The 27824-nt window shown below is 35.3% G+C and overlaps 1 protein-coding gene across 2 annotated transcripts; it reads left to right on the top strand.

Annotated features, from left to right (window-relative positions):
• The first annotated feature begins 51 nt into the window (after positions 1 to 51).
• pld1b (phospholipase D1b) lies at positions 52 to 26794 on the top strand. Of its 2 annotated transcripts, none has more exons than XM_042714500.1 (26): positions 52 to 208; positions 11933 to 12109; positions 12502 to 12668; positions 13218 to 13360; positions 13967 to 14078; positions 14156 to 14221; positions 14312 to 14370; positions 14475 to 14567; positions 14681 to 14833; positions 14924 to 15073; positions 16296 to 16379; positions 17601 to 17682; positions 17879 to 17989; positions 18641 to 18829; positions 19208 to 19424; positions 20733 to 20861; positions 21157 to 21275; positions 21668 to 21781; positions 21876 to 21986; positions 22156 to 22244; positions 22540 to 22653; positions 23368 to 23417; positions 24825 to 24959; positions 25224 to 25377; positions 25475 to 25592; positions 25715 to 26794. In XM_042714500.1, the coding sequence occupies exons 2-26, from the start codon at positions 11965 to 11967 to the stop codon at positions 25937 to 25939; spliced, it is 3129 nt and encodes a 1042-aa protein (XP_042570434.1). In that variant the 5' UTR covers positions 52 to 208; positions 11933 to 11964; the 3' UTR covers positions 25940 to 26794. The 2 variants fall into 2 exon arrangements, with proteins under 2 accessions (XP_042570434.1, XP_042570435.1); XM_042714501.1 differs by lacking the exon at positions 52 to 208 and adding an exon at positions 5098 to 5601.
• The last annotated feature ends 1030 nt before the right edge of the window (positions 26795 to 27824 follow it).

Here is a 27824-nt window from a genome sequence, read left to right as displayed (position 1 = left end):
GAACATTATGATTGTTATTTTTAAGACTATAAATAACATCTCTGGGGGTGTGGTCGTCCATGCATAATTTAAATGGGCGGGTCCAACAGTGCAGAAGAGGAAGCGCGAGGCAGATGATCCGCGTGCACCTCCTCTAAGCGCTGCTGCTGACTTTATATTTGAGAAGCAGATTCCCAACAGCGCGGACGTTCCTCCAGTTCTTTATCAGGTATGTTTACTTTACTTTATCTGACCAAATAAGGCTCTGTTATGAGAGTAGAAATTATCTGAGTAAGTTTTAACAAGCGGAAAAGTAATGACATCTTGGCTGCGTAGACCAGAAAAGTGACAGGTTTGAGACGCAAGGGAAGGTGGCAGCCGTATAGTGCTTCTGGACTGCAATACATCAGATCAGAGCAGTCTATGAAAGAGACACCATGGGATTTAATGTGTTTAAATTAACTATAGTAAGAACTTCATAGTGATACCTTTTAAACAATTCAGTAATGTTTCGATTGCCCACACCCACTGATTTCGAACCTGCTGTACCTGCAGGGCAACTTCGGAGACTAGAACTGATTCTTAGTTACAATAGCTGCTACATCTGACAAATGCTAACAGACAGAAGAGCTCAGCTGTGTATTCATTGTATGTTAATGTCTTGCCTGGAACTTCATTTGTAGGACCTAAATGACTGTGTAGTGTGTACTCCATGTAGCATCCATGAAGAGATTCCCACACTCTTAAAAATAAAGGATCAAAAAAGGGGTTTTCACAGTGATGCCACAGAAGAACCATTTTTGGTTCACAAATAAAATTCCAGTGAACAGTTCTTGAAATAACCATCTTTTTCTTAGTGTGAAGAACATTTTAATAATCTAATAGCAGCAATTTAATAAAAAAGAACCCTTGTCCACTATAAACAACCTTTTTTAATGCATGGATGTTAAAGGTTCTTCATGGAACAGATGCCAAGACAGAATGCCTTTTGTTTTTAAGACTGCAAAAGAAAGATTTCTTTTATATATAATCGCCATATATATATATAGACAGAGCCCGTATATATATATATATATATATATATATATATATATTGCGTATATATATATAATATATATATACATTTTTTTTTTTTTTTTTTTTTTTTCTATTTGTTTGTTTTAGAAGTCATTGAAAGCCATGACTTTTTTTCTTTTTACATTTTTTATTCCATTTGATTTGGAGTTGTGGCCAGGACAATTCCTAACAGGTTTTGTGAGATTTATCTAGAAATGTTTGGTAAATATGCTTCTTTCCTTAAAATTAAAATCTGCTTCAAAATCTTGTTTAGGATTGGCAGGGGAACTTTTACATTAACATGAATTCTAAACATTATATTCTGACCACACTGTATTGCATAGTCCTGTAAAGTTTGTATGGTCATTTTGTGTCTTGTCATATCAGTACGGTCCCCTCTCAAGGATCTCAGGACAGAATGGAAGTCTCTGGTTGACTTAGTGGGAAGGTGTGTGATATGTGTGTTTGGCGTTGTACAGAGTTGCTGTTTTATCCTTTGTACAATAATGAGGCTAACTTCCACCTATGACAACAACACACATTTAGATAGTGCGTATGTATTGGATAGAGACCATAATTGTTTAATAATACTGCATATTCCTTGCCACATGGGTGTGGTTTCTGAGTACTACAGCCGTCTATCATGAGATATATGACAGGTCTATTGATTACAGTAGAGCTGTCAGATGATAATGCCGATGTTATACAGGAGGAGATGCTACATGTCATATCTGCTGTATGTTACATTGATAAAAGTGTTGCCAAGCTACAAGAGTTGTTAAACCACCTTTTCCCCTGTAGCAAAATCACCCTTCTTCTTCTTTTATTAAACACGAGGCTGTACGAGATGACTTAACACTTTTGCTTGTTGGTCACATGAGCAAGTTAAAAAAAAGAAAGCTGTCTTTGGGTTTTGTGTGCTCTCATTGTGGTTCATCTGCATCTTCACACTTTGGATCCTCTTTGCAATGCACATGAAACCATTATTTGTATGTTTGAGAACCTTTTTCTGTTCAGTCCTTAGAGAGGTGGTTCTGTTTTTACTATTTTTCAAAGTAAAATAGTGATATGACCAAGCATGTGCGTTGGCCTTGAGGAAAGAGGAAATTGGGCTTGTGGTCTATGTGTAATTTCAATTTTTTTTCTTGAGGGACAGGAAGTTGAACTCAAGTGAGGATGAGCAATAGATCCTAAGATACACCCTGTTTATGTTTCATGTTCTTGTATCTGGGATTGTTGTGTGGAACTAGAATCTATTATTACGAAAAAATGTGCAAAATAAGCATGGATGGGGATGTAGTGATTCAGTGCACTGACTGTAAAAGCTGAAGAGCATGTGTTTATCCCAGTGGTTTTGTTAGCGGTTTTAGATATGCATCCAAGTGTTTGTTGATATGCATTTGTGGGCCACTTTCAATAAGACAGGAATGACTGCCGGCTAAATGAATGTCCTGTGACCAGACACACACTCAGTTACTATGTTTTCAGTTTAACATAATAAACAGATGCAATTGTGCATCTTGAGTACAATGGAATAGTTGTTTACAGGAATTATTCACCCAAAATTAGAAATTTGATGAACATTTACTCACCCTCAGGCCATCCAAGTCGAAATGTACATGAGTTTGTTTCTTCATCGGAACAGATTTGGTGAAATTTAGCATTACATCAATTGCTTACTGATGGATCCAGTGCATTGAATGGGTGCCGTCAGAATGAGAGCTAAGTAATCCACATTACTCGAGTTCATCCAAACTGTGTGTTTGTAATAAACAAGACATTAATTGATGGACTGGAGTCATGTGGATTACTTGTGGATTATTGTGATGTTTTTTTCAGCTGTTTGGACTCTCATTCTGATGGCACCCATTCACTGCAGAGGAAAGTTTCAATGAATAAACAAATTCATATACATCTTGGATGGCCTGAGGGTGAATTTGAAATTTTTGGATGAACTATTCCTTTAATTTTTGATTTGATGTTGGTGCTAAATCTTTTTTTGTAGGATTTTAAGTGATTTCAGAAATTAAAAAAAGGTTGTCTGTCTTTAATTTGAATCTCCTTGGTGTGTTGAAACTGTTTAATTCCCAAAAGGAGAAGTTTATCTTGACACAACAGCAACAGCAGACAGATACTGAGCATAACAGTGTTTTATTAGGGATGATAGAATTGCAATTAGATTAAAGGGTGTTAAATTAAATTACAAGCAGTGTTTAATAAAATCACAGCGAGTTTAACAATATTAAAGTCACTTGCTTTTAGGCTGAGGAGGAAATTAAAAAAGCGATACATGTCAGTCACAACTAGAGGGCGCTTACTTCAAAGATTTACCCTTGATCATGTCTGCAGTGTTTTGTGTCGAATTATACATTAGGGAAATCTCATTAGGGAACCAGTGGAATGCGGATATGGAGATGCTCGTTTGAATAATTTAGCCGCAGTCATAAACAGAGTAAGGGTTCAGTGTGGATTCAGTGCTTGTTTGCAGATGTACTCAGCAATGATTTATCTGCTCTCTGAGCATTAGCTGGTAGCATGCCTTCATTTTGCATCGATGGTCAATCAAAAAATAAATAAATGAGGAAAGAAATTCCTGGCAGTGGTTTGTTAGCCCTCCTCTGTAACTTCCATAAGCCCATTAGAAAACCAGTAGGCAGGATGCATTCTATTGGACATGCAGTTAATTTATCACCAGCACACAGTGCCTGGATAAAACCGATCAACATGGTAATGACTGCATCTAATGTTGTTCAAGGGTGGGAATGAGTACAGAACAAAGCTTGTTTTAGATTCTAAACTGAAGATTCATGTATCTGTGCTTGATGCATACAGTAAATGATTTACAGGTTTGCAGCAGCTTTTGAATTACTTTCTGATTTTTAACCAGTTTTTTGTCACTAGATTTTTTTCTTTATTATGGAATTTACATGCAGATAGAGGGAACTGATCAATTACATTTATTTTTTATTTTTTTTTGAGCAAATTAAAGTTACTTTATTGATAATTGAAAAATAAAAATTAATGACATTATCAATTTCACCAAATTAACACATTAAGCTCACAGCTATGTACACTACAATTTAAACATTTGGACAATATGATTTTATTTGTTTATTTATTTTTTTATTATTTTTTCTGGCATATATTATATCATAATACAATAAAAAGAGTGACATTGTAAAATATTTTTACAGTTTACAATAATATGTTTTCATATATTTTAAACTGCCATTTACAGTATTGTCAGTTTGCTGATTTTATACCCAAGAAGCATATCTTATTATCAATACTGAAACAGTTATACAGCTTAATGTTTTTATGGAAACTGTGATATATTGTTTTTGATAATTATTTTTTTTTAATGAATAGAAAGTAAAAAAAAAAAATATTATTTGAAATAGAAATATTTTGCCATATAAAAAGTATATTTATATTATTTAATTTGAATAATTATTTATTTTTTTTGAATAGTATGCATCACAAATCACAAAAACCATGTAAATACTATAATATGGTGCTAGCTGATTATTATTATTATTATTATTATTATTATTATTATTATTATTATTATAGGTCAGGACCAAAATTCAACCATATTTATTTTAATAAAACATATACATTTTACATTTTATACAATATTTAACAACATGTCCCTAAAAAGGGCCCTTGGCCTGAAAAAAAAAAAAAAAAAGTTAAAAACCCTTTATTTAGGGGTTGTTGATGACTAAATAAAACACTTGGTTAGGGATGTAAATAAGGGTTATATTGTCTCAAGCAATGTAATATGAGTTGTTTAATGGCTACTGGCTGTGTATGTGTAAAGAAAGAAACATCACAGTTATGTCCTTTATCATATTTAACCATCTGCGGTGGCAGTTTTCGTAACTTTCTGCAGAATCTCAGGTTTCCATCACCACTGAAAGCGCCACAAGTGTTCAATTTCAAACACGGGCGGCACGGCATGTGGGTGTGTATGGACTGTCATGTAACCTGTCATGCAGTCCTACCAGGAGATGAACACTTAATAACAGCGTTCTCCCGGAGAACAACAGGGACTGTGGGCTCAAACGCTGCTTTGTTTTAAATGCTATGCTAGGAGTCCAGAAGCTGGTGCGCATCCATTAGTTTGATGGGTTAAAATGAGAATAAAGCATATGAAGGCTGTAATGAATGGGATGTTTGTGTGTAGACTCAATCCACTCAGCACTAAGAGAGGGAGAGAAGTGTTACATAAGACATTGCCCCTGAATCATCTGGCAAATATTAACTTAAATGGCACTTTTGAGCATGAAATGAGGAGAGATAAAAAGCACATCCCACACAAAACATATGGCACAAGATGCATGTTGATGCATCTCTTGTAAGGCTAGTAAGACTCCTCCCCCTCTTGGCATGTGACTACTGTTTCAGCCCCTATTATTCTTGGACATATACTCCGACACACTGCTGTTTGCCAGTGTGTGTTTGACTGGATTACACGCTTCTGCTTAGTTTGACTTTTCTGGGGAGAATAAGACGCAGAGGATAATAGAAATGATGGGGGCATCTCTGCCTGTGCGCAGGCAGGTAAGTGAACATTCTTTAACGTCAATCAAATTTACTGTTATACCAAATCTTTAAATGGGCATTTAATCCTTTTTATGAATAGTTGAAATGGTTTAGATTATATTTTCACATCTCTCTGCTGTCTTTTAAAAGAGAAAAATATATTTTAAACAGGCAGAAATAAGGAAGGAACTCTTCTGCTATGGGTAACTTGTGATTTTTACAACATGTGTGACTGCTAGTTTAAAAAATGCATGTAAATGTATGCACTGTGAGCCGTCAGAAAGATCTGAGTATGCACAGAGGGTGTGATTTTTGAGATGTTTGTGCACATGTATGTGGGAGAGCGTGAGTCACTGTGGAATGTCAGTGTAATATAGGCAGACACTATATTTATTTAAAAAAAAAAAATTAATTTAATTACAGTTAAAGCAGCTCCCTTTATAGAGAGCAGCTTATTCCTACAGTGCAAGCTGTCCACCTACCTGATTTGTGTCTGGTAGTGTGCACTTCACACTAACACTTCCAATTTACATGGAAAACATTGCCTTGTATTTGCATTTGGTTCGACTGTGGCTTGCTGGAGCATTTTTTTCTCTTTGCAGAACATCGCTTGTATTTTACCAGTTATCAAAATAAGGTTCCACACACCAGCAATGTTTTGGAAATGGTTTCAGAAAAGATTCAATGCCAGTGAAAAGTTTGGAGACCCTTGACTCCGTTTGGTTCTCATTATCAAATGAGATCTAAAGGCTGAAGTGCCCGAAATTGCACCATTTCATTTTATTTTAATTTATTTTATGAAATGAAATGAAAAACAACCTACAAGTAACCAATAAAGAAACAAAACAAATTGATGTATAAGATTTAAGACAATTAAAATATAAGCATATAAGCTTTTATTTGTTTACATTTGTCACTATATAATTACCATTCTTCCATTTGTGCTATTTTATAGCTTTAATGACTTTGTTATTCTAAAATGCAGAAAATGGTAAAAAAATAAAAAAATAAAATGAAGCATTAATAGTAAGTCCAACTTTTCTGAGCGATACAGTAGGCATGTTATAAAGGAAAATTATCAGTATATCGAAGTATTGTAATATTTTATCTCACAGTGCTATCCCAAAAATCTCACTGCTAAAAACTACATTTTACATGTTCATAGTTTTGGGGAAAAATGGGTGCTGAATGAGAGAGATTGCATTATACAAGGATTAGGTTTGGAATCACAATACAAAAATAAACCTAAAGAATCTCAATGTTATCACATCGTGACCCAAATATCAATATAATATCGATTTGTCAGGAGTCTTTCATTCATTCATTCTTAATTTCTCTGTTTCATGTTATTTGAACTGTTGTGGATGTTGTGTTGGTATCAGGGTAAGGTGTTTTCGTCGTAGTCTCTGTTTGAATACTTAGTCAAACTGGTATTGCCACATTAACGTCATCTCCCTGCACGACAGTACTGATCTGCATATTTACTGTTATAGAGGGACATGCTTCATCAAGTTGCTCCACACACAAGGACACTGTGGCCCCTTTTCCTGCTTTTGTGTTTGAAAAGACTTGGTCCCTTGCCAGTTAAACAGATACCTTTCAATGAGCACTACTGGCTGTGCATTAATCACAGGGAAAATCCCATTGGAGCAACCTGTGCAGCAATGCATGGGTCAGTAACTCACCAGTTCCTGGATCGCCTTTAACTATTTAGTATGCATGCAGACTTTTGATTTTACTAAAAGCTCAGATTGTAAGTGAATTAAAGTGCAACATGCCCCTTTAAAAGCAGAAAAAGCAGGTAAAGATGCAAAACCAACATAATAAAATGCTTTGCCAGTCTAGACTTTTACAAGAGAATATGAGTGTTTATGGCCCTAAATGGTTGCGGGGCATCTCCAGGTAGTTCCTGACAAAATGTGGTTGCTGAGGTGTTCTTGATTGGCATGCAGTTGCTTAAATGTCTTTGGGTGGTTGCCAAGGTATTATTTGATTGATACTAAATATTTTTCGGATCCCTTATCTGTTTGATTTTAACATTCGATTTATTGTCTCACAGGTAGAAAATCATAACCCTTGCTGCTTAGAAAATGAATAGCACAACCTTCCAAATCAAGCCACATGATTTAGTTATCAGGCATGCTTGTAGCACATATGCATGATTTCCAGCAAACTCCTAACTCTGAGTACTGTGCAGTCATTCTTTCCCCCAGACATTTTAAGCACCTATGAAATGGAGAGGCCACAGAATGTGTGATGTACCTTCTGGACTACTGTAGATCAACTATACATAAACACATTTCAGTGTGCTTTATTTTGACACTTGAAATAGCATGATGCTGGGTGTTGAGAGCTTGAGGGTGTTTCTGTTGTGGTGGTGGTGGTGGGAATGTGCCTTTGATGCTGCTCTGCAGTCGAGCGCCTTTATTTTAAGTAGTAGTTCATTGAGCCGATCTTTCACTGTCCGCCTTCACACATACAGGTGCATCAGTGAAAACACAAGGGAGGTTTCCAGAACTGTTGGAATGTGTGTTTGTGTTGCTGTTTCCACATACTGATAGAGGTGAAACTTTCTCAGAAAAATTCAGTGGCAGTACAAGAAGCGATACAAGTGTGAATTTGTGTTTTGCTGACTATTCAACACTGAAACGTAACCCTTAAGCTGTTCTTTGTCCGTCATGGTGTAAGAGATGTATGTTTGTGCACTGAAACTCGAGGTTATTTGACTGTGTGATTTACATAAAACGAGGAATATTTGTATAAAGTCTTTGACCTTTACATATCCTCGTGTCTGTGGCTTTTACGAGGATTTTAAGGGAAAACATTGTCTAATGTTTGTTTTACCGCTCTAGAACATTATTCATGGCGCTGATCCTATGTGATTTATTATCTTGGCAAATGCGCTGTTTTAACTCTTGTTATGCATAGCAACCAGTTTATGGCTGTTTATAGTAGGTTTCCATTCATGACTGTAATATAAGCCTTACATTTACCAAACTGAGCTTTTCTTTTTCGCATGCCAGGATGTGGATTTTTAGACGAGAGCCAATTCAATGCTAATGCTGCAAAGACAAGATCTCTCAAATAGCTAAAAGCCTCTGATCTCCCTCTTCACAGCCTCCTTGAAATACATTCAGTCCACAGATGCAGATATACTCATGTTTTTCAGAATTTGAGATTTAGTATGAGTGCGCAATATCAGCCAGTATTACAGATCACATCGATCGATCTATACAGTATTGGTTGATATTTAATTGTGCATGCTCATGTCTTCTATTCTTACATTTAGATTGTCTTTGTTGTCGTCTAATGCTTAGTAAAAAAAATAAAAATAATAATAATTTAATAACACTGTTAAATGTAATCTTTAACAAATCTCTAAATTAATATCCTATTAAAATACTGTATATTATTATGTGATGCCTAAATTCATTTTAAATATTAAAAAGGATTGATTTTAGTTTGTAGTGTTCAACCATTTATCAGCAATGACGTGAAAATAATGATAAAAATTATAACGCTTATCCCAAGTCTATATGATATTCTGATCTCTATAATCACTTAAAGTCTGTTAGTTTTTTTTTGTTTGTTTGTTTTGCTCATTTTATCTTCCACTAGATGCAAATCACTAGTCTGATTATTTAGAAAAGCACGACAATAGTTAGTCCTATCACAAGAAGCAAATCAGTTTTCAAAATATAATTGAAGACTTCAGATGCAAAAGCCTCTAAGTGCTGGTTTCTATGTTTAGGTTTAGTTATTTCACTTTAATGGCAATGAAAAGCACCTGTTAATTGCCATTAAACTGAACCTAAACATAATAGGCTGACAAAAAAATATAATTCTAGAAGAAGATTTTAGATGGCACTTCAATTTGTCTCAGAAAGGAATATCACATTTTGACTAAAGATTACTTGTGTCGGACTGATACTCGAGCCCAGGTTGATTTGAGACGGCAGTTTTGCAAATTTAAGTTCTTTAAAATGAGCTTCTCTTTAAGAGCCTTTGCATCAGCAAATCATCTTAGAGGAAGTAGCCTAAGAGCAGATCTATTTTCATCCTGCTTTTGTGGTTCACACTTTAGGTCAGCTTACAGCTAATTCAGCAGAGAAGTGTCTGAACTATTACTGAAGATGTGGTGATTAGAATGGGCTTTGATGGCTCCAGGTCAGATCCATGGAAACAAGAGTTGTGCTTCAACAGGACTTCACTCTGAGAGTGTCTAACAAGCCTGATTCCAGCACAGACAAGCGAAACTCTCACTTTGATGCCACAGACCTGCTCAGATATACAGCACGTCAAGTTGAGAGTTGATTAAAGTGTTACAGGTATCATAAAGTCATAAAATATGAGGTTCAGATTAAATTTTAGTGTTAAAAGTGATCGTTGATAATTAATCATCCTCATTTTGTTCAGTTCCGTCAATGAGATGAAGAGTGAATGATTTTAATTTCATTTAGAAAGACAAATGTGGCATCTCAACCAGAGTTTCATGATGAATGTCTTATGAATCAAACATGAAATGAGGATATGAAAATGGAAGATGTGCTCGAAGGATGCTTTGATTAGCAGAAAGTTCAAAAGAAAAGCATTTACAGGTGCATCTCAATAAATTAGAATGTTGTGGAAAAGTTCATTTATTTCAGTAATTCAACTCAAAGTGAAACTCGTGTATTCAATAAATTAAATGCACACAGACTAAAGTAGTTTAAGTCTTTGCTTCTTTTAATTGTGATGATTTTGGCTCACATTTAACAAAAACCCACCAATTCACAATCTCAACAAATTAGAATATGGTGACATGCAAATCAGTTAATCAACTCAAAACGCCTGCAAAGGTTTCCTGAGCCTTCAAAATGGTTTCTCAGTTTGGTTCACTAGGCTACACAATCATGGGGAAGACTGCTGATCTGACAGTTGTCCAGAAGACAATCATTGATACCCTTCACAATGAGGGTAAGCAACAAACATTTATTGCCAAAGAAGCTGGCTGTTCACAGAGTGCTGTATCAAAGCATGTTAACAGAAAATTGAGTGGAAGGAAAAAGTGTGGAAGAAAAAGATGCACAACCAACGAGAGAACCGCAGCCTTATGAGGATTGTCAAACAAAATCGATTGAAGAATTTGAGTGAACTTCACAAGGAATGGACTGAGGCTGGGGTCAAGGCATCAAGACTAGAGCCACCACACACAGACGTGTCAAGGAATTTGGCTACAGTTGTCGTATTCCTCTTGTTAAGCCACTCCTGAACCACAGACAACGTCAGAGGCATCTTACCTGGGCTAGAACTGGACTGTTGCCCAGTGGTCCAAAGTCCTCTTTTCAGATGAGAGCAAGTTTTGTATTTCATTTGGAAACCAACTTCCTAAAGTCTGGAGGAAGAGTGGAGAAGCTCATAGCCCAAGTTGCTTGAAGTCCAGTGTTAAGTTTCCACAGACTGTGATGATTTGGGGTCCAACAATTAACTAAAAATGTTCTTATTTGTTGAGATTGTGAATTGGTGGGTATTTGTTAAATGTGAGCCAGAATCATCACAATTAAAAGAACCAAACACTTAAACTACTTCAGTCTGTGTGCACTGAATTTATTTAATACACAAGTTTCACAATTTGAGTTGAATTACTAATATAAATGAACTTTTCCACGACATTCTAATTTATTGAGATGCACCGGTATTTGAAATAAAAATGTTTTCTAACAATATAAATGCTTTTACTCTTACTTTTGATCAATGTAATATGACGTTGCTGAAAATAAAATCTTACTGACCCCAAACTTTTAAAAAAGGTAGTGTACTATGACACTGTTGCAAAAATGCCTTTTAAGGGATTTTAAATGGATAATAAGTTATCTTCAAACTGAAAAACACTTATTTTTGTCTCTTTCGCTAGACGATGCAAAGCAAATGTGCACAGGCCAAACTTAGGTGAGGTTTGTTGTGACATTAATAAATGGTGTTGCTGTAGTACATGAAGTGTGTCTGGACAAAATGGGGATTTTTGGTTTTGTTTGTGATGTCTTTAAGCTTCTCGAAAATTTTTGTAAGCAGTTAAAAGGAAAGAGGAACAGGATGGAAGTTTCAGACTGCTGTCTGCTGTCCCCAATTTAGTTCTCAACTTTTTCTGTTTAGTTCTGAATGAGTTGCTCTAATCCACATTCCAGCTTCACCAAAAACAAGGCAAAGCACACACACACACACACACACACACACGTTTGTTTGACTATCTCTGTTGTGGAGACAGTATTCAAACAATCATATCTCATACCATTCCAATGAATGTTTGAAGGATTTATGTTTTATAACATCCTCATTTCTCATGTTAAACAAAGTGTTGTGTGTCTTAAAGGAGTGCCCTGGCCAGCAGGCCGATTGTTAGCCATGCTGCGACAGCAACAACCCACGGTCAGCACCCTGCATCTGGTGGCTAATGATATGACCGATATCATGGAGAACTTGGACACACGAGAACTCGACAATGGAGATGGGGAAGAGGAGTTTGACGGCCGTGACCCCAATAGTGCAGGTAAAAGAAACCAATAACAGCCTGAAATCACTAAATAATCCAAATAAAACAGAAAAAAACGAATATTAAATTCTATGATTTGGGGTCGGTTTGGGGTATGCTTTTTTTTTTTTTTTTAAAGAAATTAATACTTTTTTTTCAACATTAAATTAATCAAAAGTGACAGTGCATTTTATATAAAATGTAAAATTGCAAATAAAACTTTTTAGTTTAAATATATATTTTTTTTAAATTGCAATAATATTTCACTGTATTACTGTTTTACTGTAGTTTTGATTAAATAATCAGCATAAGAGACTGCTTTTAAAAACATTACAATCTTAATATCCCCAAACTTTAAAACAGTAGTGTATATAACTGTCAGAAATTCATTTGAAGTATTTTGTCCACAGAAAACCGTATCCCCTTCTCAGCCGTGTATAAAACAATAGGCTTTAAAGAGCCCGGGGCGCATGTATTTCTTACTGCGCTTCCCATCACCGCCAAAATCCTGGAGGTGGAACGCTTCACTTCTGCCCAGGATCGCTTCAACGTCACCTCCCAGAGAAGCGTCTCTAAGGTGAGATCTCCCACTCCCGTTCCCTTTCATGAAGTGTTAGTATGTGGGCTGAGGACGTATATTTGTTGCCCGGGAGATTTAGAGGTTTCCAAGGAAATTTACATGTTGCCCTGGAGATTTGGACACCATATACTGTAAGAAAATACTTAGCACATGCAAAATAGTTTTTCAGAAGAATATCGACAAAATAATGAATCATCCCTCAGTTTTGGAAATACTTTGTGAAAAGTTTAAATAGCTGAAATCTTAAAGGAATAATGAACCATTTGCTCCCTGTCATGTCGTTCCAAACCCAAATGCTGTTATTTTCCAAAAAGTCCAAAAAGACACAATAAAAGCACCATCAAAGTGATCCATATGACTTTTGCACTAGATTCCAAATATCCTAAAGCCACATAATAATTTTATTATTTTTTTTTTTTTTTGGTCCGATTCTACTTTTGTGTTGTTTAGAAAACAGCATACAGGTTAAAAAGACATGAGGGTGAGTAAATCATAGCAGAATTTATTTAATTTATCCTTTTTTCTAATGGCTGTTCATGTATCCAGTCACTTCCTGCAGTGTTTAAGATAGAAATGAGACATGGAAACTTCACCTGGTTGATAAAGAGGAAAGAGAAACATTTTATGGAGCTTCACAGGGAACTACGCACCTACAAGACCTTCCTCAGAATTCCACTGCCGTCCCGCAGGTAACCCAATCTAAAATATTAGTTTAAATTATGTAAATTAATATATTTCAATTTTATATTTATATTAGTAATGTATGTAGAGATTAGGCATATATATTATACTATATTGTATTATATTATATTAGGAATTTTTTATTTTATTATTTTTTATATGTAAACTACCTTTCAAAAGTTTTGAGTCTAAGATATTATAATTATTTTTACAGATGTCTGTTATGCTCAAAAAGGCTGTTTTTATTTGATAAAAATACAGTAATAAAAACAGTGATATTGTTAAATATTATTACAATTTAAAATAAATGTTTTGTATTTTTATGTATTTTAAACTGTAATTTATATTGGTGATGGCAAAGCTGAATTTTCAGCATCATTACTCCAGTTTTCAGTGTCACATGATCCTTCACAAATCAATTTAATATGATGATTTGGTGCTCAAGAAACATTTCTTCTTATTATCAATGTTCAAAGGAACAGCATTTATTTGATCTAGAAGTATTTTGTTACTTTATAAATGTATTTTGATCATTTTAATGCATCCTCACTGTCTTGTGACAATCTTAAGATCTCTTTCTCTGTCTTTGCCTTTTTTTTCCCCCCGTTCAATAGTCATGCAGAGCGTAGGCACACTATTAACAGGAACCTTGAACGGAGCATGCCAAGTCTACCCCGGGGAGAAGGCGAAGAACTGGCCAGGGAAGAGCAAGTCTCTAGTCGAAAAGTCAGTTTTCTGTTTCACTGGTGCACAGCTGACAACTTCATATGAATGGTGTCTGACTAGTATGATTTCCTTTACAGAGACAACTTGAAGACTACTTGAATAAGCTGCTTAAAATGCCAATGTATAGAAACTACCATGCAACAGTATGTGTATATTTGGATTTTTTACAGTATATCAGTCCGTATGTTTCTTGAATTACATGCATTAACAACCGGTTCTGTTTTGTGCTGTAGATGGAATTCATCGAAGTGAGTCAGCTGTCCTTCATTCATGATTTGGGACCAAAAGGCTTGTAAGAGTCTTCATTTATTGGCTATGAAGCCACTGAAGTTTAATAATTTTTTTATAGATATATTATTGCATATTGTGTGACATTTTGCACTGTTTCCTTCCCAGGGAGGGCATTGTTCTCAAAAGGTCAGGGGGTCACCGTATTCCTGGACTGAACTGCTGTGGCCACAGCAAAATGTGCTACCGCTGGTCCAAACGGTCAGTCAAATTATACAGGATCACAAAACAATCACCATGTGACTTACCCTGGTTTAAAATACAGTGAGATGATTTTCAATAAAGACCCTTTTCTTTATTGTTGGTCTTTACAGGTGGATGGTGGTGAAGGACTCTTCCCTTGTCCTCATGAAGCCAGACACCGGTGCCATCTCATTCGTCCTGCTAATGGATAAGGCTTTCGGCATCAAAATGGACACTAAAGACACCGAGACGAAGCATGGTGTCCGCATAGACAGTCTGTCCAGGTGTGTGAATTAACATGGTCGTTAAGCCAATATGCAGTTGACATGCACCATGATTTTTTTGATAATGTGAAAGAGCTTTTTGCTTTTTGAGACTCTGGTGCTGAAGTTCACAAGTTACCGTCACGCCCGCTGGTGGGGGCAGGCCGTCGACGATTTTGTGCGCAAATACGGCAGCAATTTCCTTAAGGGTCACCGCTTTGGTTCCTTCGCCAATGAACAGAAGAACATCCCATCTAAATGGTAAATATTGCTTTTTACATGCATCTGGTTACTAAAAAGATCATTTCATATCATAGATGCTTTAAAGGTCGGTACTTTTGACTTGGGCTAATAAGCTACCACCTAGCAACACCCTGGCAACCTCCCATAAAACCTTTTACACAGACAGGAACCACTCACATTTTCTTCAGAAAATGTAAAATCCTAACTTTAGTATTAAATTATAATTATTTGTTTCTTGAAAAAAGGATCATTTGGGTTTTATGAAGCACACTAAAGCAAACTTTTAGCTTAAAACCTTTAGTTTATGAAAACTTAAATTATTAAAACTTAATTATTTAACTGCTTTTTGCTTAGATTTTTAACAAATTATAACATATTTTATATATATATATATATATATATATATATATATATATATATATGTGTATATGTGTGTGTGTGTGTATGTATATATATATATATATATATATATATATATATATATATATATATATATATATATATATATATATATAATATGTGTGTGTGTGTCTCTGTAATGTGTGTGTGATATATATATATATATTATATTATATAAAAAAAAAAGGATCATTTGAGTTTACTTAAAAAAATAAACAAAATAATATAATATTAAATCAAAATTTTGTATTCTGTTCTATTAATAATTACATTTTTTATAATTATATTATATTACATCATATATTCTATTCTATTCTGTTCTATTACTGATTACATTATTTCTTGGGGAAAAAAGTATACCTTATAGGTTTAGTTTTATATTAAAAAAGCTATTATTTTGTTTTGTATTATGTTCATTTATTATTTGTTTTCAGCTAATATATTTCAAAACCATTCAGAAATATCAATAATGCAGCTAGCAGAAGCAGGTCTCAAAGGTTTCCCAGAACAGATAAACATGTGAAAGCTTCAGCCGTCTGCCACTGGGTCTTCGGGGGAGGCCTGTTTCACAGGAGTAACTTGAGAGAATGAGAGGGAAAGTGTAACCGTAGACTCCATCCTCTTTTGACCCCGTGGAGGAGTGCGATAGTATCTAGGGCAGCAGCTTCCCTTCTGGTCTGGGCAGATGATTTGTGGGTCATTGTTGCAGCATTAAGCCCTATTAGCATGCTTGTTCTCTGAATAATGAAAATGATGTAATTAAGTTTGAGAAACAGTGAGAGTGTGAGCTTGAGACTATCAGCCTTACCCATTGATTTGACTGACTGAGTGTGTGTTTCAGGTATGTGAATGGGAAGCAGTACATGGAGGACGTGGCGAATGCGCTGGAGGAGGCGGAGGAGGAAATCTTTATCACCGACTGGTGGTATGTTGAGATAAAACCTCTACCATCCATTTAGCTTTCCTTTGGGTACTATTGATTGATTTTAAAAGTAATGCACAGATCAGGTGAACTGCATCGGTTAATAAATCCACAATAAAACCTGAATTCTGTGAAAATCAATAACCTTGCTCAGTTCAAGGAATGCAGCAGGATATTGAGTTCATTTCTTAAAGGGTTTCTTGGAAACAGAAAACAAAAGAGACCATATTAGACATTCAAGTGTATTTGATGTTTAATATGCACATGGAGCACAATTTAAAAACGTACATGATCATTGCAACATGTTGTGGAGTTCCATTGAAAATGTTATATTATGATTTCCAGCAATGGAAAAGGTAATTGAAAGTAATTACATCTTGAAAAGTCATTGGAAAATTATAGAAATATTTATTTATTAATTAATTATTATTGATGTTTTTAATTTTAATTTTAATTAAAAAATTTTATTTGAAAGTTGAATTTATGAATTTATATATATTATTAATATATTATATATATATATATATATATATATATATATATATATATATATATATATATATATATATATATTTAATTTATTTTAATTTAACTTAATTTAATTTAATTAAATTTAAAACATATTCTTATCCAGTAACCATATATGACTGAATTTTTTTATAACAGAAGAATTTATTATTAATTTGACATTAATTTAATTTAATTAAAAAAAATTCTTATCCAGTAACCATATATGACTGAAGAAGTTATGAAAAGTGTGAGAACTGGGAACTGGGATGGAAGAGATGTATTGCTTATTGCTTTGTCCTGTCATAACAATTAGGTCATGGACTGACAGAAAAGCCCATAGGAAGGTAGTAGAAAAAAAGAGAAGCAAAGAAAGATAGTTGTATACTTTGTACGCACCCTCTCGGAGGGCACCTCCAGCTGGGAGCAATGGCCAAACGGATCCGTTACCTTTATCAGACAGATGCCTGGTGCTGTGTTACATCGTAGCAGACATCCTTCAAGTGTGAGATTCGAGTGTGCGTGTGCGTGTGCGTGTGCGTGTGCGTGTGCGTGTGCGTGTGTGTGTGTGTGTGTGTGTGCGCATGTGTGTTTTTTCCCTAGCATTATACGTTTGAATTTATGTAGGTGACTGAGATGTGAGACTAGACATTGATGCATATTTGATGTTACAAATGCTTCCCCTGCTGATGAGGTCTCCTCTGTGTGTCACGGCAGGCTGAGCCCTGAGATCTTCCTCAAGAGGCCTGTCGTCGAGGGCAACCGCTGGAGACTCGATTCCATTTTGAAACGGCGAGCGGTGAGTTAATCCAACCAATAGCTGTGATGAAACTGCTATCCATCTGTGGCTTTACTGCACCAGCAATAAAACCTTCCCATTCACTGTTCTCGTGTAATAATTTACACTTCAGGGTGTTTTCTGTTTTCTTAGTAATATATTAATATTGACTGGCGGATTTGCTGTACTGATTATTAAGAACTGTTTGTTCTTGCAGCAAAAAGGTGTGCGGATCTTTGTGATGTTGTACAAGGAGGTGGAATTGGCTCTCGGCATAAACAGCGAATACAGCAAACGGACACTACAACAACTTCACCCAAATATCAAGGTGAGATGATAATAGTCAGTTCATGAATCAGCCCTCATGAAGCTCAGACCTACAGCTGTCTGATTACCAACAACTACAAAGACACTGAATATTAAAATGAAACCTATAGGAGACTTTTTTGTAGTTGGCAAATTACAGATTTTTGTGTGTGTGTGTGTGTGTGTGTGTGTGTGTGTGTGTGTGTGTGTGAAAAAAGTAAAATTGGACCTCATACAGTATGCCAATAATATATTTGTAAAATACTTAGATATTTTTTTTAGAATACCATTAATGGACTAACTTTATAATAAGTGTCCGTACTCGCATTTAGATTTATCATTCTATACAGTGCACTTATTATGTACATACTGTACACGTTTTTAAATTGTACTTCTATTGTACTTCTGAGTGAATTCAAAGATGTGTAATGAATTCATAAGACTGACTCTGCTTCATAAGAATACACCTTGTCCAAACTCTAATAAGATGAAATCTGATAGAACTGCATATGTACTTTCTTGACTTTATTGTCTAGCTATGACTAGATTTTTTTTGCAAATGTTTTTTTTTTTTTTTGTTACACTTGTTGCACCATTTCCCAATCTTTAACCACTACGCCACACGAAAGAAACAAAGAAGGAAAGACTTCTTCTAACAAACTTCTTTTCTCAGGTAATGAGGCATCCTGATCATGTCTCCTCTTCTGTGTACCTGTGGGCGCATCACGAGAAGATTGTAGTCATTGACCAATCGGTGGCTTTCGTGGGAGGCATTGATTTGGCGTACGGGCGCTGGGATGATCTGGAGCATCGGCTGACCGACATAGGAAGTGTTACCAGGACTCTTCCTGTCTCTGCAGAGGTTTGGGACATCTCATATATTAATATTTTAAATTAACTTTAATTTTTATATTTTCAGTTTTCATTTAGTATTCATTCAGTTTTGGTTTTAGTACTTTTAGTTCTTAAAAATAACTAATTTCAGTTATTTGCCAAAGCAACGATTTAAAAACTTTTCAGTTAAAGTTCTTAAAATATATACTAATTATCAGTATATATATAGCAAATATATAATATATATCAATATATATATATATATGTATTCATTTAATTAACAATAACATCATTCCATTCAGAATGCCCTGTTCATTTTAGACATTCAATCTTAAATTATATGTGATTTATGAATTCACAATCGAATATAGGAAGTACTTACTTGATGTCCTACTATGTGTCACAGAAAGCTTCTGAAGGCTCTCCTGCTATGGCCTCTCAGTCAAACGCGCCCAGCATTGTGCACACTAATGGCAAAAATTTGCCTGTTGACACAGCGGACCAGCCGAAACTAAAAGGACAGGGGAAGACCAAGAGGACACGATTCAGCATCCGCAGGCACCTGCAGAAACACGGGCTGGCACCTGCAGACAGCGTGAGCAGCGCCGAGAGCTCTGAAGAAAGTGAGTACGAGTACGCCTCCTTCTCTGGAGCGCTGGCGAATGCAGACTAGTGACACGTTACTGACCTAAACTCCCACATTCAGCTGTTATCACACAGCATGGCTGATTTTGTAATTCTTACTGGCAGCGCTTTCATATGACTGACCAACTTATGCAATGATTTACAGTGTTTACCGTAAGTGCAGAAAAACATGAATCATTAACATTTTAGTTGGGGCTTGTGAAAACAGTTCTGACTGTAAGATGAGGATTTGATGTGATATTAAAATGTGTTGTTATAAAATACGCTCATGAATATTTTAGTCTAGAATCTATATTCATGTTCAAAAACTCTATCTTTTTTATTACTCAAGTTTTCCATAACACGCTTTTTAAGAGGGTTGACTAGGATATAAAGATGCCCCTTATCTTTAGGTTATTCTAACAGTATTTGCAGTCACCAAAATTTGATCCCTCTTAAATGGATTGAGCTGAGGGTGTCCATGCCCTCCTGCTTGTGCCCAAGTGGTGAGTAAGAAGCAGGCTTGGGTGAGACGTTTCAGCTTTGGACTCTGTCAGAGGTTGCCCGTAATTCTGATCCTGAATGGTTTTGTTGTAAAGAGCTATTTTATGAGTCGAAGGGCAACCTTTTGAAGTGCTCAGAGTCCAAGCACTGTGTGGTTTGCTGTGTTTCAACACTCATCTGGAGGAGTCTGCAAAAATACGATCTGTCTAAGAAGCAGAATATCCAAATATCCAAAGCTTGCACATTCCAAGCATGTTAGTTTTCAACAGTTGTGAAAGCATGGATTGTTTCCAGAAGTTGTTGGAAGTTGAAAAAATCTGGGTTGAGTTTGGGCTGATGCATGTTTTTGAAAAAAAAAAAAAAAAAAAAAAAAAAAAAAAATATATATATATATATAAAAAAAACAGAACTCTCACTCACATCACACACACACACACACACACATACACATACACACAACACACACACACACACACATATATATATATATATATATATATATATATAATATATATATATCTACATATATATATATAATGTATATGTGTGTGTGAGTGTGTGTGTGTCTATATATAATATATATATATATATATATATATATATATTTTTTGTATATATATTATATATATATATATATATATATATATATGTATATGTATATTATATGTATGTGTATGTATGTGTATATATGTGTATGTACTGTATATATATTTCTACTCTTGGTTGCATTTTTCTTTGATTTTTTTTTTTTTTTTTTTTTATTTGCTGAATTTCTTAATTTTTTTCTGTGTCACTCTTATTAGAGACTGAAGCGGCACAGGACCTGCAAGCAGATGTTATTGGCCTGATGGGGAACACGCGGTTCTGGCATGGCAAAGATTACTGCAACTTTGTTCATAAGGACTGGATCCAGTTGGATAAACCTTTTGATGGTGAATTATTGTATTTAAAGTTTGCTTCTTTTTTTTTAATGACAGTGTTTAATGGTTTTAAAATAATTTTTGTTTATATAAATACAATGCAATACATAAAATGAATAAATATATCCATATGATATTCATATTATGTATGTTTGCAAAAATATTACAGTATTCAAAATGTACACTTTTAGCATTTTCACATGATTTTAAATAAATTTTGAAATTTTAAAGTTATGTAAAAAAAATTTTTAGATTCAAATTAATTAAATTGAAATTAATTATTTTCTGTATTTTGCTCTTTTTGCAGATTTCATCGACAGGCACATAACTCCCAGAATGCCTTGGCATGACATCGCCTCGGTGGTTCATGGGAAAGCAGCCAGAGATGTTGCACGACACTTCATTCAGCGCTGGAATTTCACAAAGGTGAGAAATCTAGCACTGGCATCATTTAGCACAAAATGTTTTCATTCTGTCTTTCAATATTTTCATTTTTTATGTGGATAGTTGACACATAATATCGCTGATCTTTTTATTATGTTAAAATTCATATGAATGTCAATGAAAAGTATATTATTTTTATTCATGTCATTTCCAATGGTCCTGCATGTGTGAGAAATTAATTTTAAAAGTACAAATATTCCACAGTCTTTTTTGGTAAAAGTTGCATGCCTTATTAAAATGTAATTAGTTTTGGATACTGCAACAAGACATTTCAACTTCCCAGAAGTATTTCATGTCAGCCTCTGTGCTGTCAACTAATATCATAAATGTGACTTTGAATATATGTTTGTGTTTGCATTGCCACCTTGTTTCAGATCATGAAGCCCAAATACAGGTCCTTGTCGTACCCATACCTCCTTCCCAAATCTCACACTACTGCAAATGAGATCAAGTATCAGGTCCCTGGCTGCACCCTGACTAATGTCCAGGTACAATTTTATGTAAACATCAATATTCCCATCAGATCTTCTACAGACAAATACCACAAACAGCGTTCATAATACTAATTCTCTCTTTAATTAGCTGTTGCGATCTGCCTCGGACTGGTCCGCGGGAATAAAATACCATGAGGAGTCGATTCATACGGCTTACATCAATGCAATTGAAAACAGCAAACACTATATTTACATAGAGGTGTGTGGCACAAAGAACATATACTCACTCGTCTAAATGTGTTCATCTTATAGCCTCACTGTTGATGTATTGGTGACTAACCACCGAGACTGTGGCTTTTATTTCTATAGAATATACTGGATGTCCTATATTAGACTTTCAGTGGGCAAATGTGTGTTTCCTCTTTCAGAACCAGTTTTTCATAAGCTGCGCAGACAACAGAGTCGTTCACAATAAAATCGGAGATGCCATTGCCAAGAGGATCATAAAAGCATATCGGTGAGCTGCGTTCAATAAGTTGCATCTTTTGTCCAGTCTTCAATCTATTAGCTTTTGTATGTCCACAAACCTCTGACACACAAAGGCACACAACTTCTTTAATGAAACACTTGTAAATCAATAAGGCGTATGGAAAATTTTTGTCTAAAGACAAAAAGGTATTCTTTTTTGGTAGATCAGTAGCCAGCCATGAATAGAAAGACTGCGTAAGGCCATACTTAAACTGTCTTTTATATTAATATCTCTTACTCTAAAGATAACAAGTGATCTCATGTCCTTTCTTTCTGGCTCACAGGGATGGTCAAAAGTACCGTGTGTATGTGGTGACACCACTGCTTCCTGGGTTTGAGGGGGACATCAACACTGGAGGAGGAAGTGCCATACAGGCAGTCATGCACTTCAATTACAGGTGACACTAAATATTAAGATTATCGTGAGTATCGTGTAGAAAGATATGTCCTTAGTTTATATACTACAATACTTCATTCTGTATATAGGATGCATAAATTGATCTAAAGTTACAGTAAAAAAATTAGAAAAGATTTTGAACTTTTTATTTATCAAAGTACCAAATCAGCATATTAGACCAATTCCTGAAGGATCATGTCACATGGCACTGGAGTAACTCTGCTGAAAATTACGCTTTGATTAGTATTATAGGTGTAAATTATCTGATAATTGAAAATTTTCAGTAGTCCATCTTTTTTTGCATAAAGCTGATTATCACAGAAAATACATTGTCAATTCTAGTACAAATACTGAATATAATGTACAGACAATAAAATGTACAGACATTACACTTCGTCTAATAAAATGTCTAATACTTTTTTATACTGTACTTGTGACTATTAATAGTGTTTTAAACTTCCATTGTTTAAAAAGTGTGTTTGATTTCCATTGTACTGTAAATGCTTTACTGAAGCAGTTATTTTTTATTTGTGGTAAGAGCTTTGCTTGTATTGAAGACAGCACATTCCTTACGTTTATCTATAAAATTTAAAATATTATTCTTGCTGGCAGTAAACAGTTATTTATCACATAAACAGGGAGTGTTTGAATAAATTAATTTACAATTTTTTTTTTAATTATCGTGCCATTTTTTATTTTTTTTATGTTTGTGCAGGACCATGATTAGGGGAGACTGCTCCATTATCTCTCAGCTGAAGAAAGACAGTGAGTACAGAGATATATAAATACCCATACATGTTTAATCTGTGAAGCGTTTATCTGTCATTCTTCAGAAGATCTGGCTCGTACACTAACCAGATGTTCTTCATGGGGTTTCTGGGAAGGTTCTGTGGTTGACCCATGCAGTACAGGCACTCAGAGACCTATGTGGTTTTCTGTATCCACCGTTTTGAAAAATTAATGGCTTGGTTGGTTTTATTTGATGGGTTTCGGTGTCAAAGGAGAGGCTCGAACAGACAAGAGCAAGAAAACAAGTATTTCCTGAAGTGCTAACCTTTTACCTATAAAGCATTTAGGTATCCCATTCCAAAAACTGCTCTGTAATAGACAATAATAGATCATTGTGTCTTATATGCTCAAACAAGTTTGGTTTAGTTGTAGCTTATATAAGTGACAACTGTAATAACCCATGAAGTGACTTACTCTGATCTCACTTCTCTTAATGCAGCTTTAATAATACTAGATCTTAAAGAAGCCTTATGGACATTAAAACACAACAGTGCCCTCTTGTGGTTCTTAATTCGTAGTAAAAGACAAAGTCACTGTGGTTTGTTGTGAAAGACCTTTCTAAAGTGACACTGTCCAACTGTAACATCAGCAGATGACAGTTTACAGTTTCAGTGAAAGGAGACGTCTCTTGCCTCTAGTCTAAAGCTGGCTTATAATAATTATTTACATTTTATGCACTTGGCAGACAATTTCATCCAAAACGATTTCCATTCACTCAAGGTACTTACAGTATTATTGAAATACATGATTGGATTAAGTCAGGTTTATTTATATACTGTAGCAATTTTATACAATACAGACTGATTCAAAGCAGCTTCACAGTAATACAAAGGAAAACAATGTTCTTAATGTTGCAAAATTCATCAATTATGAAACCATTTGTACAGAAGAAAAATAGTTTTCATCATTCAGCTCAGTTCAGTTAAGGTCAGTGACAATGTCAGGGTTCGAAAACATTGTGAAATAGTTTGAAAAAAGTGCAAAAGTTAAATATAATGTAATGGGATTGCTTTAACCAAAATAAATCAATATTTCTGAATATAAGCATATAGATTCTTGCTGAATAGTTTTCTTTTTTGTTTGTTTTAACGATTTACAGTAGTTGTTTTTGTCAATTTTCTTTTTCTTTGTTTATATAAAGTAGTATACAGTAATATATATATATATATATATATATATATATATATATATATATATATATATATATATATATATACATTTCTCAAAATATTTGTTTATGTTCCACAGGTGAATAAGTTATATAGGTAACTGACACAATGTTTATTTTTGGCTGAACTATTCCTTGTAAACATCAAATGAAACCAGAACATGAATGTAGAAAAAACCCAAACTCATTTGCTGCCTCTCTATCTGTCTCTGCAGTGGGTGATCAGTGGATAAATTACATCTCATTTGGGGGTCTGAGGACCCACGCTGAGCTGGAGGGAAGGCTGGTGACTGAACTGATATATGTGCACAGCAAGATGCTTATTGCTGATGACAACACTGTCATCATTGGTGAGTAAAAATAGATATTTGCAAAAAGGACAAAAATGACTCTGTATCCTCTGTACCCTTGCTAATAGAAATTGTGGCGAACTGCTGCTGTCATAATTTATGGTAATGTAAAGTAAACTGTTAATATCAGAGAATGACAGAGACTAAATGCCTCCTTCTGCTGTTAAGATGTTGTATTGTAGTCCAAATATCTATAATTTTCATCTTTAATGCATTTTCAGTACTTTCTTCATAATAAACAAAAATGCATAATGCATCCATCAGGTTCTGCCAATATCAATGACCGGAGCATGCTGGGTAAGAGAGACAGTGAGGTGGCTGTCATTTATGAGGATATCCACACTGTGACGTCAATGATGGACGGTCAGGAGTATCAGGCGGGGCGTTTTGGATTGAGTCTGCGGCTGGAGTGTTTCAGGTTCAGGACTCATTCAAGTCTGTTTCTTGCATTTAGCATTTTTAGAAACATACAAATAAGGTTCAAAGATGTTTTCTACTTCCTTTGAAATCAATAGGATGATTCTTGGCGCCAACACTGACTCCAGCATTGATGTGATGGACCCTATAAGTGACCAGTTTTACAAGGAGGTGTGGATGACCACCGCTGCCCGCAATGCAACCATCTACCAGAAGGTCAGCTTAACCTTTTCACACAAAATGTCTGTCTGTCTCTCTGTCTGTCTGTCTAGCGTTCATAATTAAATGAAAAAGTTGCTTTTCATATAACCTAACTAAAACTTCTCCATCTCCTCCAGGTGTTCCGCTGCTTGCCATCCAGTGATGTTCGGTCAATTTTGGAGTTGGATGGCTTCCTCTCTAAGCCTGGTTTGGAGAAAGAGGACCCTGCACGTGCTCAAGAGGAGCTGAAGAAAATTCGAGGCTTCCTGGTCCAGTTCCCTCTCAGTTTCCTCAGCGAGCAGAACCTTCTGCCACCCATGGGATCAAAAGAAGCCATGGTGCCCATGGACGTGTGGACGTGAGAGAACCTGCCCACATCAAACGAATAAAATAATAAACTGCAAATCTAGCAGATGTACAAGGACCGACCTGAGCTTTCTTATTGTTTAACAAACACTTCAGAGACAGAAAATGAGATCTGGAGGAGCTCCAGCCATGAGTTGTTTACCCACTTGGAGTTAAGGACACCAGACTGGCTTGCTTCATGCCTGTTTGAAGCTTGAAGTTTGAAGTTTATATATTCTAACACTATGCAACTAATATTATTTTTTATGAACTTTTCTCATCACTCCTATAAAATGGTGATATGGATGCTTTTGTGAAGTCTTTAGTGTCCTCGGACAGTTGATTGGATGCTGTATATTGTTTTCTTGTTCATTATTATTAACGGTTTTGTGACCTGTAACATGCACTGAATATGTATTATTCCCTGCATTTAAGTGCCAACTACGTCTGTGTAACTTCAGAGTCTTTTCTCTAAATGAAGTGCAAACATTCCTTGTGTACTATATCTCGAGATAATTTATTGTTCTGTGATAGTGGACATGGTCCATTAACTGTTGCTGTCCTATGGTACAAACTGCCATGTTTTGGTGGCCTTATTTGTTTACTCTGTTCTTAACGCTGGGTATAAATTAAAATCCACCAATGCATTTTTCTATTATGACGAAACTAAGTTGATTTTGTAAGAATAACAGGCTAGTATTCAGATTTATCCCCATTACTTGTCTAAACTGTACAGTATACTGATTTCTGTTCTCTTTCTGTTTTCTTTTCCTCATGTCTTTTTTTTTTTCCCCCATGAATTGCATTTTTGCACAAATTTATGAAACGTGAATTGATGTTATACAGATGATTAAACCATGATTTTCACACTACTGAGTCTACTGTAGGTGGATCTATCTATCTATCTATCTATCTATCTATCTATCTATCTATCTATCTATCTATCTATCTGTTTGTTGGTCTGTCCATTTGTTGAACTGTTTTTCTGTCTATCTATTTGTCTAGCTATCATTTATATATGGCTGTCTATGTATTTGTCTGTCTATTATCAGAGTGTTGGGATTTACTGCACATATGGTTGATTGGAACATCATGTCTGTTCTGCGGCTGACTGTGTGTGTGTGTGTGTGTGTGTGTGTGTGTGTGTGTGTGTCTGTGTGTGTGTGTGTGTGTGTGTGTGTCTCTCTGGGGTGTCTGATAATGACTAAATGTGTGAACACTGTCTCACTGTTTCAGTGGTCTGTGTGGGGGTGTGTGGTGTGTTCATGTGTTTCTTTGGGATCTGTACAGCTGTCATGTTCCCTGCAGACTGTGGTCTGTGAGCTACAGCTGAGCAACAGTCACCGATACAATCTCCTGACCTTTGACCTACCTCTCACATAGTGCACATATCACGTCATTCGGCGTCACATTGGAGAAACTCACCAGTGCAATTATAAAGCTATAAAACCTGATGAGTGAGTTTGGAATCTTTAATCTCACATAAAAATATTACATTTCGCTGTCAAATTGATGATAAATTAGCTGCAGTTTCAATGTATAAATGTTCTGTTATTAGAATGATGGTATCATAACTGGCCTTGTTTGCCTTGAGCAGGTCTCTGTTATTATAGAGAACAAGCCCATACACAAAGTGTCATGTCTGTCTGACTGAAAAGAAATGAGAAAGAGAGATAAAGGTCAGGATTACTACAAAAGCATGTCATCCTGTGCTCAAGCTCATGCATGTCTGAACATTGTTTCTAAAATCCTCAGCTTCCTTTTCCTTGATACACTCTTCTATTTTTTTATTTTATTTTGTTATTCACATCCACATGACTCTGTTTCAAGAACCTCACATTTATTGTAATAGGCCTGATTAACCTACTTCATTCTTCACGGGAATCCACCAATTAAAATATC

The sequence above is a fragment of the Cyprinus carpio genome, chromosome A24, assembly GCF_018340385.1.
Source record: "Cyprinus carpio isolate SPL01 chromosome A24, ASM1834038v1, whole genome shotgun sequence".
NCBI classification, from domain to species: domain Eukaryota; kingdom Metazoa; phylum Chordata; class Actinopteri; order Cypriniformes; family Cyprinidae; genus Cyprinus; species Cyprinus carpio.
The sequence above is the reverse complement of the archived record's forward strand: the minus strand, read 5'-3'. Positions and strand labels throughout refer to the sequence as shown.

Coding starts and splice junctions, on each gene's coding strand:
- pld1b (XM_042714500.1), top strand. CDS start 11,965: ATGCTGCGACAGCAACAACCCACGGTCAGCACCCTGCATCTGGTGGCT. Junction 12,110..12,501: donor CCGTGACCCCAATAGTGCAG/GTAAAAGAAACC, acceptor TTTTGTCCACAG/AAAACCGTATCCCCTTCTCA. Junction 21,782..21,875: donor GCACCCTGACTAATGTCCAG/GTACAATTTTAT, acceptor CTCTTTAATTAG/CTGTTGCGATCTGCCTCGGA.